Source organism: Pipistrellus kuhlii, unplaced genomic scaffold, assembly GCF_014108245.1.
Source record: "Pipistrellus kuhlii isolate mPipKuh1 unplaced genomic scaffold, mPipKuh1.p scaffold_m20_p_13, whole genome shotgun sequence".
Taxonomy (NCBI): Eukaryota; Metazoa; Chordata; class Mammalia; order Chiroptera; family Vespertilionidae; genus Pipistrellus; species Pipistrellus kuhlii.
Genome location: NW_023425438.1, coordinates 17,559,916 through 17,579,565, shown reverse-complemented (window position 1 = coordinate 17,579,565; position 19,650 = coordinate 17,559,916). Strand labels below are relative to the sequence as shown.

At 36.8% G+C, this 19,650-nt stretch overlaps 1 protein-coding gene across 9 annotated transcripts in view; it reads right to left on the bottom strand.

Moving 5' to 3' along the window:
- The window catches only part of MTA3 (metastasis associated 1 family member 3), a 111,159-nt gene that overhangs the window by 15,275 nt on the left and 76,234 nt on the right, over positions 1 to 19,650 (bottom strand). For 6 of the 9 annotated variants that reach the window (XR_004987403.2, XR_004987404.2, XM_036435147.2 and 3 more), the window contains exons 10-14: positions 19,116 to 19,190; positions 17,308 to 17,366; positions 13,275 to 13,399; positions 9,647 to 9,798; positions 8,496 to 8,718 (exon numbers count right to left, since the gene is read on the bottom strand). Coding sequence is in view for 7 of the 9 variants with exons in the window: in XM_036435147.2 (XP_036291040.1) it covers positions 8,496 to 8,718; positions 9,647 to 9,798; positions 13,275 to 13,399; positions 17,308 to 17,366; positions 19,116 to 19,190 (634 nt within the window). In the remaining 2 variants the exon portion in view is untranslated. The remainder of the gene's footprint in view (positions 1 to 8,495; positions 8,719 to 9,646; positions 9,799 to 13,274; positions 13,400 to 17,307; positions 17,367 to 19,115; positions 19,191 to 19,650) is intronic. The other 3 variants (XM_036435148.2, XM_036435145.2, XM_036435142.2) reach the window with 1 other exon arrangement.

Below are 19,650 nucleotides of genomic sequence, written 5' to 3'. Positions count from 1 at the left end.
GTATTTTATCCGCTAATCAGAATCAGTAAGGTACTGTGAGGACGGGTATTAGTTGATAAGAGCTCACAGCACACTCCTCCTACCCTGCCGCAGGCATTTCAGTCAGAGAAAAATAAAGCATACACCACGAACGCTCTGCATTTTAATAAGCTGTCATTAGGACAGAAGAGTAGATGTGGAACACGGCTGCCTCTCATACCAGAGTTGTTGTAAAAATAGAGTTTGACGGGACAAAAATGTGCATTGAAGTTGTTTAAATTTGCATATATTGCCATAAATCTTAACCAAGTGGCTCTGGCAGGTGACTCTACTACAATATATCTATCCCTTTTCACTATCTTCAAATATTGGACAAAAATGTCCTACAGGCTTTCTGACTCAAAGAATTTGCTCTTTCACAGGCTGAGGCCACATTTCTAGGCATACATAGAAGACATTTCTTTTGCCATCCATAGGAATTCTCTGCACTATTAAAACATACAATTCTAACACAAGACAATAGGGGTTGAGGGGGGAGGGGTGTGGGGGCATGGGATGGGGAGTAGGGGAAGCTGGGGGAAGATCAATAGGGGGGAAAATGAGACATATGTACTAATATGTGTAATACTTTAAACAATAAAAAAAGAAATACATAATCATTTAAGAGCCTAAAACAAAACAAACCCATACAATTCTATGTGAAACCTCAAGTAATTTAAAGTTAAAAAATTAACTTTTTCATAAGCTCTAGCCTACTCTTTTACCAAGGAAACTCTTTTCTAATAACAGTAAAAGGTGGGAAAATAGCATTTTAAAAATATTAAAATAGACAAAGTACATACTACAGAGATCCTCAAGTAATAGGAATCTGAATATGTATCCCAAACACTGGCTAATTATTATGAAACCACTGGCAACTATGTTGATTCCATTTCTTTTTCTACTATTCAGCTGATTTCCTTTGGGGGACACACTTATTAAGCTATGAAGCTTTTCACCTGTTGTTAATAGCGAAGACACAGGTGGAAATATAATCAGCACATTTTTGAAGAGTAATCTAATTAAACATTAAAAAGCAGTCCAAATCCTACAAGGATCAAACACCTGTGAAATCACTGTGAGCTAATACTAAACAGTAATTCCTTCCTAATATTTTAATTCTCCTGAAGTTCTATTTAGGATGAGGACAAGAGAAAAATGTTCTCCTTTCTACAATAAAGCTTGAATAAATCCTCTTGGTTATTTCCTTAGCGTGCTAGGCAAAGGCAATCGCTATATTACTAGTGATTAGACTAACTTTGCTCTTTATTCCAGTCTATAAGGTCCAAAGGAAAACTACCAGTATGGCTGTTAATTGATGGGCTCCCATATAACCATCACCTTGACAAGAATCAATAAATCCATCAAAGGGGTCACCAACACAAGACCCCAAAATATTTCACTTTAATATTTCTAATTTCTCACTAAATTAGTTGAAGTAATTATGTGATGTTCCAAGTGACAATTTACAGAGCACCTGAAGGGGGATCAAAGCTCTTAAGAAGGATCCATGTTACTAACCCCACACGAATTATCAGTCTCAACTATAAAGAAATTGGGAAGGTACTTGCTGTTTAACATAAAAATGGCAGCCATTCAGTGTTATATAAATGGAACATAAACAAAGTCAAAGACACATTCCACCCTGACGGAATGATCATAAACAGGATTATCAGGTCTGCACTTGAGGTGGTTAAGTAGAATCTAACTCCAAGTTGAATTAGCATCTTCGGATAAGACCAGGCCAGTGTGGGTCAGTCCTCACTCCCAAATTATTCTCCCAACTACTTAGAGATCATTCGTTAGTGTGCAGTAAAAGTACACAGATAAAGGAAGCAATCTGACAAATGCCCGAAGAACCCGGAAGGGATCAAAATCTGCCCAGGGGCGGGGCGAACTCATCTCACTCAAGTTACTTGACTGAACACAAGGCACCTTTCATTGGCTTCCAAGAGGATGCTCTACAACTCCTTGAGGTAAACCTGGAAAAACAGTTACTTTTATTGAAGCTGATGGCCATTTTTAAAAAACTGCTTTGGAAAGATTAGGGGGCATAAGTGAAATGGGAAAATGGCAAAAAGTAAACAGTGAACTAAAATTCACAAAAACCTCGCTCTAACTGGTTTGGCTCAGTGGATAGTGCATTGATCTGCAGACTGAAAGGTCTTAGGTTTAATTCCAGTCAAGGGCATGTACCTTGGTTGCAGGCACATCCCCAGTAGGGGGTGTGCAGGAGACAGCTGATTGATGTTTCTCTCTCATTGATGTTTCTGACTCTCAATTCCTCTCTGTAAAAAAATCAATAAAATATATTTAAAAAAATAAAATAAAATTCACAAAAACCTCTCACATAGGTTTCGAGATCGCTGTCAAAATAAAACCAACCACAGAATTTTCTTTTAGGAATTGTAGAAGCATTTCTAAACAAGACACAAAATACAGGTGCCATTAAAAAAAAAAAAAGGTAAATTCAACTATGTTTTTAAAAACATCTATTTGGTAAATACATCATAAACAAAGTCAAAGACAAAATGAGGAAATATTTGCATCACATATCATAGATGAGCTCATTTCCTTAAAATATAAAAAGTTCCCACAAATCAAGACTTTAGCCAACAGAAAAATAGGTGAGGGGCAAAAACAGTTGACAGAAAAGGGATATACAAATATATGCAAAGATTTCCATCTCACTCAAAGACAGAAATGCAAGCTCACGTCACTCGCCCACTAGCCAAGCGTTTGAAAGATGGGCAACACTGGTGGCGAGGTCCTAGAGAAACAGGGCTCTCTAGACACTGTGGGTGGGAGTGTATATTGCATATTCTGAGGATAACTGGGTAGTAGCAACTATGAAAATTCAAAATGCACGTTCAGCCGAAACTGGTTTGGCTCGGTGGATAGAGCGTTGGTCTGCAAACTGAAAGGTCCCAGGTTCGATTCCGGGCAAGGGCATGTACGTTGGTTGCGGGCACATCCCCAGTAGGGAGTGTGCAGGAGGCAGCTGGTTGATGATTCTCTCTCATCAATGTTTCTAATTCTCTATCCCTCTCTTCCTTTCTGTGAAAAATCAATAAAATATATCTTAAAAATATATATGTCAATCAATGAAGTTTCAATTCTTGCTTGCAAAAAAAACCCAACAAAAAATAAAAAACAAAATGCATGTTCATCAGTATGAAGTATCTATGTAGGGATATTTGTTGCAACATTACTTCTAATAGAAAATGATTGGAAATAACCTAGGAATTCTTAGGTTAATTAACCTAATTTAATTTTTTAAATTAACTTTTAAAAAAGCAATCCAGAATACTTCTGGATACTTAAGATACTGGTAACAGTAGTTGCCTCTGAAGAGTAGGATGGGATTGGTGATGAGATTTGCAGCCACTTTTGTATCTTCAGAAAGATTTGAAGTATCCATTCAGAAACAAATTTATTACCAAAAATGCCAAAATAAAAAACCCAACTGTTCTCTCCTAATGTTAGAGCTTACAATTTCACAGTTTATACAATTAACTTTGCTGATCCATCTCTAAAAAATAATCAGTAAATATGTTACAAATTTCTTATGAATATGGGGCCTTGGGATAATTCCAAGTTGAATTAGCAGCTTCAAACAGGGTGTGTGTGTGTGTGTGTGTGTGTGTGTGTGTGTGTAATATATATATCGATATATGGCTCCAGATGCCTCTTGAATTTCATTCTGGGGATACTGCTGTCATTGAAGTCTGGTATGCTATCAGCTCAGAAACCACTTACTGACCCATGCAAGCTACAAAGGTAGCAGGTATTAGGTCTAGTAATAATTAATGTCGTTTTCTAATATTTAAATCAAATTTATTTAAACAATACAAAATTTAATCAACAATATAGTTGCCGTTGTTTTCTACTACTTGTGCCCAACGCTCAGGAAGCATTTTAATCCCTCTGTTGTAAAATTCTTGTGATTTTGATGCAAAAAATTCGGTCAATGCATTTTTGAGGCATTCTTCATTATTAAATTTTTTTCCAAGAAGAAAGTTTTGCAAAGAACGAAACAAATGGTAATCGGAAGGGGCAATATCAGGAGAATATGCAGGTTGAGGGAGAACTTCCCATTCCAACTGGTGCAGTTTTTCAGCAGTGATTCTTGCAGTATGCGGTCGTGCGTTATCGTGGTGAAAAATTACGCCCTTCTGATTAATCAGTGCGGGTTCTTTTTCTCTTAAAGCTTGGGCTAACCTTTCCAATTGGGCACTATACACTGCACTTGTAATGGTTTGGGTAGATGGTAAAAGTTCATAATGAAGAATTCCTTTAAAATTCCACCAAACACACAACATCACTTTTTTCGCATGCAAGTCAGATTTTGGCGTGGGCTGCGGAGCCTCATTTTTGTCCAACCATTGAGGCCGCCTTTTCAAATTAACATACAGCACCCATTCTTCATCTCCGGTAACAATTTGCTCTAAAAACGGCAAACGGTTTTGACGAGAGAGGAGCGAACTGCAAATTGTGACTCTTTGATTACGGTTGTTGTCGGTCAACTCATGAGGAACCCATTTTCCAAACTTTTGGACTTTGCCAAGTGCACGCAATTGATTGGAAATTGTTTTTTGTGAACAATTTAAAGTTGTCGCAAGCTCTTGTTGGGTAATTTGAGGATTTTGCACCAAAAGAGCTTGAAGAGCTTCTTGATCAAAATTGGACACACGGCCTCGACCACTCTTGTCATCTAACGAAAAATTTCCCTCGCGAAATTTCTCAAACCAACGCTGGCATTTTCTGGCGCTAACTGCATCTTGACCAAGAGCACTACAGATGTTTTTTGCAGCCTCACTTGCTTTTCTTCCTAATTGGAACTCGTAAAGCATGCAGTGCCGAATATGCTCTTCATCCGCCATCTTCTTAGCCCTAGTTTTGCAACAAAAACCAAACCAAACACAAACTTTTTCAAGCAAAACTTGTTAATTGCACTTCACACGTTCTGTAGATGCCACGTGTTTGAAGGTTATGTCAATACAAGTCAACGCCAAGCAAGATTTTAAACGAATGTTTAAAACGACATAATTATTACTAGACCTGATAACTCCTTTGGATCCACTTCTCGTACAGGACGCTGCCAATGCACCTATTTCTTCCTCAGTCCCCGAGGATCCTGAACCTCATAGTAACCCTGTGCTCAGCTGATATCAGGCGATTTTACTGATCTTTGATGAAGTCATCTGGCAACTTAATGTCTGATGGCAGTAACAAAGGAGGAACCCCATTATCACATCGTGGCTTTTTAACTGAGGGGAGTGGCATCAAAAGGGAGAAGGGACAGGCTAGTCTGTCTGAAACTTGATGCTGTTACAACCATGACATCAGTCTGCAAATCTTGTCAAAGACACTGTACTTTTATGCAATGTTTGGATTAGGGTTTAGCAATGCATTTTTAAAAAATGTTTTTATTGATGTTGGAGAGGAAGGATAGATGATAGAAACATCAATGAGAAATACCATCGACTGGCTGCTCTCTGTATCCTCCCTACTGGGGGTCAAGCTTACAACCTGGGATTGTGTACTGACCAGGAATCGAACCAGGGACCTCTTCTTTCATGGGTCAAGGCTCAACCACTGAGCCACATTGTCCGGGCTAGCAATGCATTTTTTAATAAGCACTATCTATATGGTAGAATTGGCTCAGGTATTCTACTAATTTTAGTAATTTGGGGCATGGACTTATATAGTCACACATAAAAGTATATTATTAAAATGAATAGATATTTGGAGAAATTTGTTTTAAAAAAATCATTTTCCACATATCATATACATACACACACACACATACATGTTGGTCATAAAATATACTTATTTGCTTTTAAATTATTTAAAATAAAATGGTTCAAAATTGAAAGTCTAGAAGAATGAAGTGGCCAAGTCTCCTTCCCAACACCTTTCTCTCAGTTTTCCAAGTTCCCTTCCCACACTACTTCTTACACTTCCCTTGGGATATTTTACACACATGCAAACAAAGATTCCCCTTTAAGAACACGTAATTAAGAGTATGGTCTCCCCCATCTAATTGAGAATTTAGCTCCCCTCTTTTTCAGTCATATGCAGTCTGTAACCCCTTCAATTCTGGTTGTGATGGTGCTGATGAAGGGGTCAACTTTTATAGTGCATGTAAGAGGAAGATGCTCAAGTTCTCAGGGAAAACTATTTCCCTTTTCCAATATTATGATGAAGTATTCTAAAATGCATTAATTAGAGCTCTTAATTTACCAGTATCTTTAGAATTACAACCTTTTACCTGATCTAAAAGAGCATTCACATTGCACCACAGTGATTAACTTTGTGAGGGGAGTAACAGGATCACCACTGCCTTTGAGAAACCAAGAAAAGCTTACACCCAAAAAAACACATACGTTCTTCCTGGACCAGAGACAAGGTTGCTTACAGACACCAGGTTATCAACACCTGAACTTCTCACTAGCAAGCCAAGATGAAGGGACCTGCTGAAGAGGCTGCAATACGATCGGTACACATAAGGGAGATGATGCAAGAATCAATTACATGCAACGAAGAGTTCATTTGGCTGTCTGAAAAAATAACTGAGCAGATGCCTGCTGAAGCTTTGTCATTTTAAATCTCAAGGTAAAATTAATTATTCTGAGAATCTAATTATATATGTAACCCAATGAAGCTAACTACAAAATAAAATGTTCCTTGAATCTCATCACAAGTGACTGTTCTTTTATTATTACCATATATCTATGTTTGTAGAAATAATACAGGTAATTTGATCTTAACTTTTTAAAAGCACTATGGGCTTCCATTGGGGGAGGGGATAAAATGAGGTGACAGAAAAATATACTTCACTGAAGAACAATCAAAATAAACACAATTTGAAAATTCACTGAGTAATGAACAGAAAAGCCACAGGAAACAGAAGCTTCCTCAAGCAGCCAATTTAGTTGGTGATGGTTTCTTTTCCATTCATAGGAACAAAGATGATATTGGATCCCTGTCAATTTTAATAAATTTAATTCATTTTCTTTCTCAAATGTTTTTCCTCTTATTTAAGAAATGATATATAACAGTATGTGTTTTAAATCAACTAAGCAATTTAGATGAATATAAATATTCCAGTTCCTTAAAATTGATTGTAAAAAGTGAAAACAGCATAAATCCCTCAACACGGAAATGCTAGCAAACGAAACCTCAACGTAAGCCTGAGTTCTCAAATACATATGAATCTAATGTAGCTAAATTTCCCCTCCATGGGACCCAGAGATTACTATCAATTTCCACTCCCTTTTCAGAGCACTTTTCTTCCTATAAAGCTTTTATCTGTAAAATGTTAAAGCCTTTCAACTATTATGCTAAAAATTATCTTTAGGAACAAAATGTTTTTCAATCATTATTCCTTTTATGGATACCCTCTCTTTAAATCAAAATGGGAACATCCTGTAGTAAGAATTTTCTTATCTAAAGGACAAAGAAAAACATCTACTAAATATCTTTCCTATCTCCTATGTTAAGCCTGACAGCAAGTTTTCTCATCCTTTAGGGGAAAGCTGCATGGCTCTCACTTGCTAGCCAGGAATGTGACTGAAAGGAGCATGTCTAGAATCAGAGTTAACACATAACTTATGGGCACATTTAAGGGTACATGGTAATAACAGAACAATCCATAATTCATTGGTACATATGACCTTTGTTCTAAAAAAAAAAAAAAAAAATGAAACACAAGCAAGAATGAATGCATTGCAAATGAGAGTAATAAAGTCATGTAAATGTTTGTGGAAATATATATGATATGTGATTATGAAATGGAAACCAAATTGGACAATAGAAAGAATGCTCAACTACAAATTCGGACATGAGTTTGTAAAAACTGTGTATTTTCAGAAAATTCACCCAAAAGACTTTAAAATTCACTTGTAATTTGCTAAATCTTCTAATAAATCTAGTGTTTATGATAAAGCACTGTGAATTTCCAAAGTGTGGTAAAATTGTAAAAAGTTCATGGGAAAACAATACAATTTATAATGACATACAGTTTTCCATTAAATTGGCAAATTTTATTCAAACCTAATGAAGTCATGTCAGACTGGACTGCATGTCTCCGGTATGGGGTTTCCCTGTGCCACCACGCTGGGGGTTCCATTGTGACTCTCCCTTCCTGGCAGAAGTGCCTCAGGAAGACCTACGTGAGGCAATCCATCACAAAGCCCCGCTGGACGGGACCACCTCCCATCGCCGTTGGCTCAATGCTACACAAAAGACTGAGGAGGGGCAATGTGTTCTTTTCAGGTTGGCATAATGCAAATGGCAGCAGACAAAAACAATGTTAAAAAAAAATAAACCAAATAAAAGGCTGTACACAAGAACTTATGTTTATTGCAAATAAAAACAAAAACGAAACAAAACAAAAAAAAGAGAGAGAGCGGGAAAGAGAGAAAATGGTCAGAAGCACAACACATAAGGTTAAGAATTCAAAAGCATCTTACATTCTGCCCTAATGGCAGCATAATTAATAGGAACAAACGGCCGTCTCGCTGCCTGCCGCAGCCGGAGGGTGTTTTTGCAGACCTGACGAGCAAATTTTGTGAAATACGTAGTGTGGAGGAAGAAAGCTTGGCGGGTCTTCACCGCAGACTTTGGGCTCCCGGTGTTGCGGACGGGCATCCCCTGCGTGGCTTGGCGAGACATGTGGCTTCTGACGCGGGGGTCCTGCAGAATCGGACACCAACAAACGGGTGAGGAACAGAGCTGGTTAACGTGCAGCACTGCTGGCATCGTGCTCAGACAGCAGTGCAGTTTCTAAACCTTCCACAGAATCATCTATAACTCAACATCCTGCCCCAAAAGACAGGAGTACAAAGTGTGTGCTTTAGGAAAGAAGGTGGGGAAGTAGAGAAGAAAACCAAGTTTAAGGTAAGATGAGTGTGTATGTGTTTTTAGATTGATCCTAACAATCCCAAACTATATTCATAATATAGTTTTATTTTTTTTATTTTTTTATTTTTTACATTTTTTAAATTAAATTTTAACATTGATGCCAAGGGGTTAATCAGATGATTCTGAGTGTTGTTTAAAAGAATATTGAAGGACTATGAGATCCTCTTAGTCCTCAAATATAATAGTCCCCTCTAATAGACCGGGGTGCTGGGTATCTGCTATGAGAATTTTTCCAAAATCCTATTTCAACTATTGTTCACCTCAAATTAAGTCCACACGTTCTTGTGCCTCCTATGATAGCCAAGGAGTGGGGGAAAGAAATGTTCAAGTTGTTATTTTATGTAATATTATAAGATACAATTTCAATCGTATCTAAAGGCTGCAAACTGTTTTCCCAAAAAAAAGCAATTAAAATAAACATTTAATCAGTAAGCTTTCTACTTATGCTAAGGCCTCCCACACACATTGTTCTTTTGTCTCAGTAATCTTCTCACAAAACAAATATTTTGAATACCTGTGAAGACTGGATCCTGTCCCTGCCCCTCTCTCCACCCTCACCCTGTATATTATGGTGCTATGTTTAGCCATAAAAATTGTTTGCTTTTAAATTACCTAACACTGTACTTCTGTTTTCAAGGACTGATCCAGCCATTGAAAAATACGACCATCGTCAAGGCTAAAAGGACTAGTGCTCATGTACCTCTGTAGGTGGGCTGGGAGACAACTTCTCTTCTTCTGACTGAGTGGGCATTTTCAGGCCGCCATATTTTTTCCAATAGAGCCAACAGGTTGCACATAATCTACACTGCATATTGGGTGGACCCCAAGAATACCACTGATGAGACTGTGTAGCTAAAGATGGAGAAAAAAGAAAAACAAAGATGCTATAGAATTTGTAAGATCAATATATATTCAAATTTTTCAGAAAATATTCCAAAGCCACTCTGTTTACGTTATTTTTCTCACCCCAACTTACAAACCATATATGAAAGTCTAATATCCTACATAATAAAGGGCTAACATGCAAATCAACTGGTGGAATGACCAATTGCTATGATTCACATTGGCCACCAGGAGGCAGATGCTCAACGCAGGAGCTGCCTCCTGGTGGTCAGTGAGCTCCCACAGGGGGAGTGCTGCTCAGCCAGAAGCTTGGCTCATGGCTGGCAAGTGCAGCGGCGGTGGTGGGTCCCGCCTCCACTGCAGCACTAAGGATGTCCGACTGCAGGCCTAAGCCGTCAGTCAGACATCCTCCAAGGAACCCCTGGCTGTGAGATGGCACAGGCTGGGCTGAGGGACCCACCCCCCACCCCCACCCCCAGTGCACAAACTTCGTGCACCAGGCCTCTAGTATACATATAGTTTTCAAGACTCAGAATTCATTAAAAACCATATATATACACATATGAATTCTGAGTCTTGAAATGAATTCTGAGTCTTGAAAACTATATGTATACACACACACACACACACACACACACACACACACACGCCAAATATCCATGGCATCTTTCTAAAAGAAGCTATTAGGTGACGTATCCTACACAGTATGCTGTGTTGCTGAGGGAGTTTTTCTTAATTACAAATATTTTCTATCATGTACATTTCTGGAAATAAGCTAGCAGAAAATTACTAATGTTATTAGTGTTTAAAGTTTAAAGCCAGTTTCCCAAACCTATAGTTCAGTTACAGTACTCAGAGGGGCCCCACTGACAGAGGTAGGAATGTGACAGAAGCAGGTATCTGTTTTTTATTCCTTAATCAACAGATAAAATAATTATTATTTTAAATTTCTTCCTTTAAAAAACAAAATTCCTTCAAGACTGTAATTATATATTCAGTGAGCATATGTGGACTTCACAGCATGCTTAAGAACTAGTAACATAGTTGATTTATCACATACTACACACTGCAAGCCTGTGCTAGTCTTATTCTGCAGTTTAAATTACTGCCACGTAACAGTCAAAGTATCCCAATCTGAGGTTTGAAAACATTGACACTGACACATTTAAGTTAATGAGGTGCATAAAAATCATTATTATAATTCTGTTAAGTTGCCTCGGAATATTCCTCCCGATCTATAGCAGATAATGTTCAAACAGCACAGCCAGGAGTCAGCTAACACTTCACAGCCAATGTCAAAAAAAGAAGATATGGTGATTGTTATAATCAAATTGCCTTTCTAGTTCATTGAGAATAATACTGTGCAACTCATCATGTATTACTTTTAGAGGACTCCTTGCAAGCAGCAGCCCCAAAACCTTCCTCTTAAAATTTAAAAACAAATCTTAAGTTGGTTTTTTAAAAACACAAATGAAAAGAATTTTACATATTAGGCATGAACTTATTTTAGATTCTGAAAACAAAATTTTTACCCAAACTAAGACATGTCATTTAATATTTGTTAACAAATGCTTTCCACACATAATTAATTCATGTTCAATTGACAAATGACAAATAGAAAAGAGCAATTTTTCTATAATGGTACACATTCACCTTATAAACATATAATTTTGATAGAAATTATTTTAAAATATGAACCAAAAATAAATATTATAAAATTAAGAGTGCTTATTTGGCATGCATACAGAAAAAATGACAGATTATTTAAAGGTATATGTGAGGTTATTTATGTGTAAAGGGGATTATAAATAAAAGATAAGACAGATTAAGTCACTACTACCCTGTTTCCCCGAAAATAAGACAGTGTCTTATATTAATTTTTGCTCTCAAAGATGCGCTAGGTTTTATTTTTCAGGGGATGTCTTATTTTTCCATGAAGAAGAATACGGTACACATTTATTGTTAAATGAAAATAAAGGAAATTTATTACCTGTATACAGTACCAGACAAACTGTGAATCCTATAGTATCAAGAATTTACTCATTTATTCAATGACAATCATGTCATCATCTTCTGGAACATCATCATAACAATCCAATTCCTGAATTTCCTGGTGAATTTCTTGTTACTCCATTTCTTTCAGAATCAGTGGACCAAATCTCTCATGTTTAGCAATAGCACTGTCTTTAAATGAGTACTTCTTGTCAAGATAGTCTGCTCACAGTGCATTTGCAATGCAACTGTCAGTGATTTTCTCCCATGAATTCTTCACCCAAGTCACAACTTCTTGCAGTTTAGGTTTCACAAAGTTTACGGTAAATTAATTTTCATTCTGAGACAGAGCCTGGGGGGCCTTATTTTCAGGGGATGCCTTATATTTCACTCAGAAGGAAACCTGTAAGTAGGTCTTATTTTTGGAGGATGTCGTATTTTCAGGGAAACATAGTATTTGTCTCCAGGATACTTTTTTTTTTTAATTTAAATATAAATGTACTTCGAAATCTAAGAAATCCCAATTCAAAAGTATTTGTGATGCAATTCACGTAAAATCTTGACCAAAAGAAGGTAATTTTTCACAAACTGTTTCCCTTTGTGCTTCCATGGTGCAGAAAATGGGTAGATATGTACCATTCTATGAAGTCACAATTTGTCTGGCTCACACCTTCCTTGGTTTCAGAAGAGAAATGTTATGATTTGATTTTTAAGAGCCTTTTTAATGCTGAAATGCCCTCATTCATATGTCCTTAGGGCAGCCAGCTGCATCTGCCCTCAAAGAGCTACTGAGAGACAAACACTAGGGACCAAGTAGATTTTTAATAGTTTTCTTCCCTTTCCCACCATACATACTCTGGTTGGTAGGTAGAAAATACAGATGATAATGTCACCAATACTCCATTAAGATATGATATTGTTGTATGAGATTTTAAATAAACATAAAAAGTATATCAACTATGTAACAATTCATCTCACCAACCCAACAAACATAATACTACCAGCCTCTGGTAGAGATTTTGGACAGGAATGAATAAATTGGGATCCTGAGGTAAAAACAAATATCATAGAACTGCCTCTCCCAAGCCAGTGCTCTGAGGGAATCTGGTCTGAGGACTATAAGCAGCAGTTTACCCTCACACAGGTGTTTCCTACAGATTTATTTGGAGTCTTTAAGTTGTCAGAGTATACTGAGAAACTCCAAAAGGGGATTTGGAATATTTCATGGGCTTATGGCTTGCACAAAGCTAATAACAGCTATAAATGAAACTCAGCTAACAATTCTGTATCAACAAACACAGGACCCCACAAAAGCCAATCAAAGGAAACCCAAGACTTAAGTACTCGGTATTCAGGTGGAAGATAAGCATTATTCTGCCCTCTGCGCAGTACTGACCCCATGTACCTCCCTCCCACAGTGTCAGCACAGGTCCACGCACTGCACTGAGACAGGCCTCAAAGGAGAAAAGAAAGCCCCGCTAGAGAAAACTCACCGTAGCAGCTCTCACAGGCTCGCCCTAAGAGGGGATTCTGTGGCTGGAATGTGGTTCCCACAGCCCCATTCACAGTACCAGGTTTGCCATTGCTGGTGGATATTTGGTTGGGATTCGGTTTGCTGCTTCCAATGAAAGGTAAAGTAAGGTCATAAAAACGACTTGTACAAACAAGGCACAGGCTCTGCACTTCATTACTGAGGTATCTGAATTACACATAAATAAGTGTGAACGCTTTGTGAAGAAATACACTGGTAAAAGTGGACCCAAACCATTCATCTTTACAAACAAGGCTATGTACAAACCAATCTCTTATGCCTGGCACTCACAAAAGAGAGCCATCTCTCTTCTCCACACAAATACAATTTCCTTAGGACACCCTCTGATTATTTTGAAAAATACAAGTCATTAAGCTCTATCAGCTAGCACAAAGTCTCCTGAGGAAATAAAATACTTTTATGAATCATATTAATGAAGCCAAAGGCGAAGTGCTGTGTTCAGAGGAAGGCTCTGTCCCGGTCCTGCTGACTGCCCAGGGAACTTACAAAAGACCGTGATTAACACAAACACTGGGAGTCAATGGGGCATATCCAGAGTTAAGTCAGCATTTCAGTAGACTTTGCTCATGATAATAATTTCTATTATGTTTGAACTTTTATGAAGATTACATAGCACTGGAAAGTAGAGGTAGAGGTTTTTCTCTTCAAGAAAAAATTTTAGGAGGAAAAGAGTGACATCATCAGAAGTATATGTGCAAATTTCCCAGAGGCCATCATTCCCCAGAAACTTGCACCCCAGATTATCTTCCACTTGCTGTGCAGACGTGGCTAACTTGTCCCCATCTAGGGTAGGCTAACTCCCCAGCTTATAAGTCATGACTGAGAATACTGCACAAGTATACATAGTATGTCCTCAATAAACTCATAATTCACTTAACATGTATTTATTCAGTATCTGACTTCAAGGAGCTTTCACGTCGATTTGGGAGAAATAAATGCCGAATGACTATATCTTCCCATGATTACTAAAGTAATGAGTGGTCACAACTATCAAGACACTTGGCGTTTCCACACAGAGTTGGTTCAGGAGTTTCCTCTTGGCTGTTTTTCATTCCCATAGTTCCAATTACCAGCAAAAGCCTAGTATGTAAATTTGGCCTGGCAGCAAATTAAGAGATCTTCCTGGCATTGTTTCCGTAACTCTTGGTGACGCCCATCAGCACCCCCAAATGAAATCATTTAACCTCTGAGTGCTCTGAGGTCCCTATTCTCTAAACAGAGCTATTATTTACACTTTTAACCTGTGCCAGCAATGTGTTTTGAAGACAACTTGGTTTTAAAAACACATTTTAAGCCAGAAAGAATGTATTTCTCTTCTTACAGCTTTCACTTGGAAATGTACACAATGAAAAGTGGTAATTTAGAATGATTAAGATGTCCAAGGGATATAATATTTCTGATTTTTAAAAATCTACTATAGCTAGATAGACATGATGGCCCCTTGAAATGAAACGGCTTCCCCAAAATATGAAAATTTCTGACATTTAACCCTGGGCTAAAATATATGTGTTGAAAAGAGCTAATATAAATTTACAGTTGAATTGTCTGAAAAAAAGAACAAGAGTGGATACAACTTCAGTTCTTCACCTGAATCTAGAACGTTATTTGACTGAATAAACTACTGACCTTAATATTATAATAATTACAAAAGAGAAACAAGTGATCAAAGGCTGAACATAGACACGTGGATCACTTAAACTATGTTTTGAAAAACCAAGTAGTGCAGGTTAATTCTCAGGGCACAAATGAGTGAGGTCAATGTAACCATCTGAATAAACTTTTACTCTAAAAAAAGCATGAAAGATGTTTTAAAGTCACATTATATGAAACTGCCCTTTTATCTGATGCCCAAATCCTTCCTCTCCCATCAGTGCTCCAGATTCCACCCCTCCACCCTCTTGAGAACTTTGTTCCCTTGATTCTCCTTCCTGGACCCTCCTCATTAGCATGTAAAGTATTTCTCCTATTTTAAAAACTCTCCCATTTCTCTATCCCAACCCAAAGCCAAGAACTTTCTCTCGACTTCCCTTTGCTGCAATCTTCAGTTCTGCAGCACCTTGGCTCTAGGCAGCCCTCCCCATTGCATTAAAGATCACCAATAACTTCTGTGATGCCAAGTTCCCTGGCTATTTTTTATCTCTGTTGATCTCTTTCCCTCCTTGAAACCCACTCCTCTCTCAGCTTTAATGATAATAATGCACTCACCGTGCTATTCTTTTTTAACTTTCATTCTCTATCTGTATCTGACATACCAATACTGGATTTCCTCAAGCTTGGTTCAAGGCATTTTTTTTTCTTACTGATTCTCTTATAAAACCTCATACATAGTTATAAGACACGATGATGTATGTTGATGAAGCTCAAATTTGTATCTCTAGCCCAGAGCTTTCCCCTGAGTTTAAGACCAATATATCCAGCAATCTATTCAACACTTCTGTGGACACAACAAACTCAAAATGACCTAACCTGGTTCTCCACCACAGTTTCTTAGCTTGGTGAACACACTTTTCCTTTGATATGACAAACATTGTAAAGTTCAAGAAAGCTACTATGCCTGCTTTTGAAAATCCGAGATAGATGAATCACAACAGATTTCCTTTGGGAGTTATTCTTTTGTAAATAAGTCAAATAAAATATATAAAATTTTAAAATATCAGAAATCACTCTGCAGAAGGGACATTATATCTCTGAATAAAAATTATGGGCCCCATAAATTACATATTATGTGTCTTGAGATAAGAGATTAGTAAGATGCCTGGCCAATGTGCTCAGTGGTTTGGAGTGTTGTCCCTACACCAGAAGGTTGCGGGTTTGATTCTCAGTCAGGGCACATACCCGGGTTGTAGGTTCTGTGTCCTCTTTCACATCGATATGTGTGTGTTCATGTGTGTGTCTCCACCTAACCACACCCTAGCTTCTCTCAAAAATCAATAAAAGCATACCCTCGGGTGAGGATTTAAAAATAAAATTAGTAAGAAATATTACAATTCATTTCCCATGAGGCCTCTTATATTAGTATAAAACTGTCTTAATGTATCAAAATTCAGTAAATAAAAGACTAAGTATAAAACAACTGTACTGAGCTCATAGAGTGAGAAAAATCTTGGGGCAGTACATAAAACTTTGTAGTTCATTTCATTTTTACTCCAAAGAACCTAGGATAGCACTATATCTATCTATCTATCTATCTATCTATCTATCTATCTATCTATCTATCTTATCTATCTATCTATATCTAGATAGATAGATAGAGATAGATAGATAGATAGATAGATATAGATATATATATATGGTGCTCAATAAACTAAATTTTCCTGAACAAATGAATGATTGAAATCCAAAGATCTCAAGAAAAAGGATGTAATTCATTTAAAACATAGCATATGAAAAGAAAATTGGCATCCGTGTTGATATAACAATGTTTTCTAACTCCAAAGGAAAACAATGATAGAATGCTAGACCAAAACAATAAACTTATTCACTATTTATCCTACATACACAAACTAGGATTCCAATTACTTTCCCTAACCCTAGCCCTAAGCAAATAATACAAAATTAACAACCAGATAAACAACATGCCTCAAAAGGGCAATGTGCATTACAAAAAAAAAAAATTCCATTCTACCACATACAAGTTTCATGAGCTGGTAGCTTTCTGAAGCACATTTGCTTCCAACAATAGTTTCATAGGTTACTTTCCTGACACTTTCCCCCCAGCGGTGACAGAAGTACAATTTAGGGACAGTCCTTCTCTAGTCCTTTCATTGTCTACGTGGCATTTTTCCTACCAGCCATTTTTCTCTCTAAAAATATTATTATAGTGATATAACGGGAAGCAAGCCTCATGCTTTGTGGTGGGAGAAAATAAGATACACAATGAAATTCAAATTTGACTGGAACTGACCAAAATGACACATTTTGTTTTGATAGAATTAATACCATGACAATTATTTTAGAAGATTTCCATTACTTACTAAGTTGGGATATACACTTGTTTCAGTTTACTCTCTGCTTCTGCTGCTTTTAGACGTTTCTAATTCAAAAGATAGATAAGATATTTTACATGCAATGCTTAGCAACTATTACCACTTCGTTGTTTTTAAAAAATTCACAAGAATATGAATTTAAAGCATAATTCAAAAGTTGCCATTTTAAAATATGCATATAAGCTGCAGTAATTTCTAAGAAAGTCACTAGATTCTGAGAAACAGAACTGTAAGTATTAATAACGTTTTAGACATAGATTTTAAAAGTAAAGCAATGAACAACTCCGTCCCCCACATGAGTGAATAAACAGGACTTGTAAGTAACTGTTTTTACTTTTCAAACTTATTTTCTACTGTATTTCTTCTTTTGGTTTTCTGGGAGAAAAAAAACAACACACATCATCTTTACTTTTAGAAAAATATTCAGAGGTGATTAGTTATCAAAGTCCATGCAAAAGAAAGAGATAGTAACTATTCTAAGTACAATTAAATAAGCATTTACCCTCAAATGTTGGGAGGTATGCAGTATACTTTATAGCTTGGCTGAACTCACATCAGATTTTAGGAACCAATTAGGAGCCAAATGCAGGAAAAGGAATGGGAAAAAGATTATGTAGTCAAATCCAGAAACTGATCAACACAACATGAATGCAAATTGGGAAGGAAAATAATATAGGGTAGATATAAAAAATAAGATAAATCAAATTATTTCTCCTCATTTTCTCAATGAGAAGTAAACAAAAACATTGAGGGGGACAACTTAAAATTTTCAGGGACGGAGCTGAAGTTTCCAAAAAGAATTTTATCCAAATATTTTCAACCATCCTTGATGCCATCATCTCCACCCTCTTTGGGGACTCTTTCTGCTTTGAGAAACAGTTCAGACACCTGGTCTTCATTTCTACCTACTAAATTGTTTCAAATAAGCACTTTTTAAATTAAACATAATGTTGATTCTGGAAACGTTTCAATAAGCCATGGGTGTCTGGCTATTCCTTATTCATGATCTCAACAACTCACTCTGGCAATTTTTAAACTGATTCTTAAAAAGTATTTTTATAGCATCCAACACTTGCCACTGTGCAATCACATACTTAGGAAAAATAATGTCCATGTTAAATATATTTTCCTTACCAGTTCTGTCATGAGACTAGAAGCATATAAAAACAAGTACTGACTGGGGTCACTTCGGGAAAATGTGCCTTTTCCCAGGAAATAGTGCTCAAAATAAGGAACTGAGAGAGTTACCTCAATTTGGGACATGTGGGAAGGAGTCAGAAACAAATCATTCCCTGCTTTCAGAAATAATTTTGGATAAAAACTTATATACAGTACACCAGGGCATCAAACTAGTAAGCCTAATTTTCCAGTGAAGATAAAAGATTTAGGAGATATATCCACACAAATGGCATGGGTCTAATCTTTCAATATGTAAAAACAAGTTGCTCAAAAGGTGTGTGCTAACATCACATCTTAGGCCATTCCCTTCGAGTATACTCACAAAGAGATGAGGCACCAGGCACCTGCAAGGAAAACACTGCCTCTCTAGTGGTACCTTCCCTGTTGTCCTTCCAAAATAGCTATCATAATAAATTCTGAAGTAAAAAAAAAAATATTAAGACTAAAATCTTAAAATAGTATCTTAAGGATATGAAATCATGCAGTTTAAAATAGTCTAGAAAAGGTAAAGCAAACAAGACAGATTTTAAATTAAGTACATTGCTAAGAAATATTAAAATATAAACAGAAAGTTCACTTTAATGTAATCATATTGGTAGTGATATAAAAAAAATTACCTGCTGAACGTATCTGTCAGTAGTTTTCCACATGTAATAATATTCAATGATGCTAGTCAATGATTTCCAAGGGAGCTGAAAATATATTTAACATGATAATGAAAACAAGCTACTATAGCAACTGCTTTCCTTTAAAACCTCTACTTTAAAATAATGAGTCAAATATCCACATAGAAGATTCATCCAGTTTATGAAAACTGAAATGAATTCTTAGCCAAGGGTATCCCAAACAAGTTATATTCAGTTAGGACTAATATAACACATTCCCTTTCTATTTCCCATTTTGCTAAAAATTATAAACTTTATGACTGATATTATTTTATGATTTGCCTAGGAATACAAATTTTAGAAATAATATTGAAATAGATCTAGCCGGAGTTACTTAAACTTCCAAAGATGCCACTACCATGGGTGGCGTGTGGTCTCTGACACACTTCCCATCCTTTAAAAAGCTGCTCTAGCCCAGACCGGTTTGGCTCAGTGGATAGAGCGTCGGCCTGTGGACTGAAGGGTCCCGGGTTCGATTCTGGTCAAG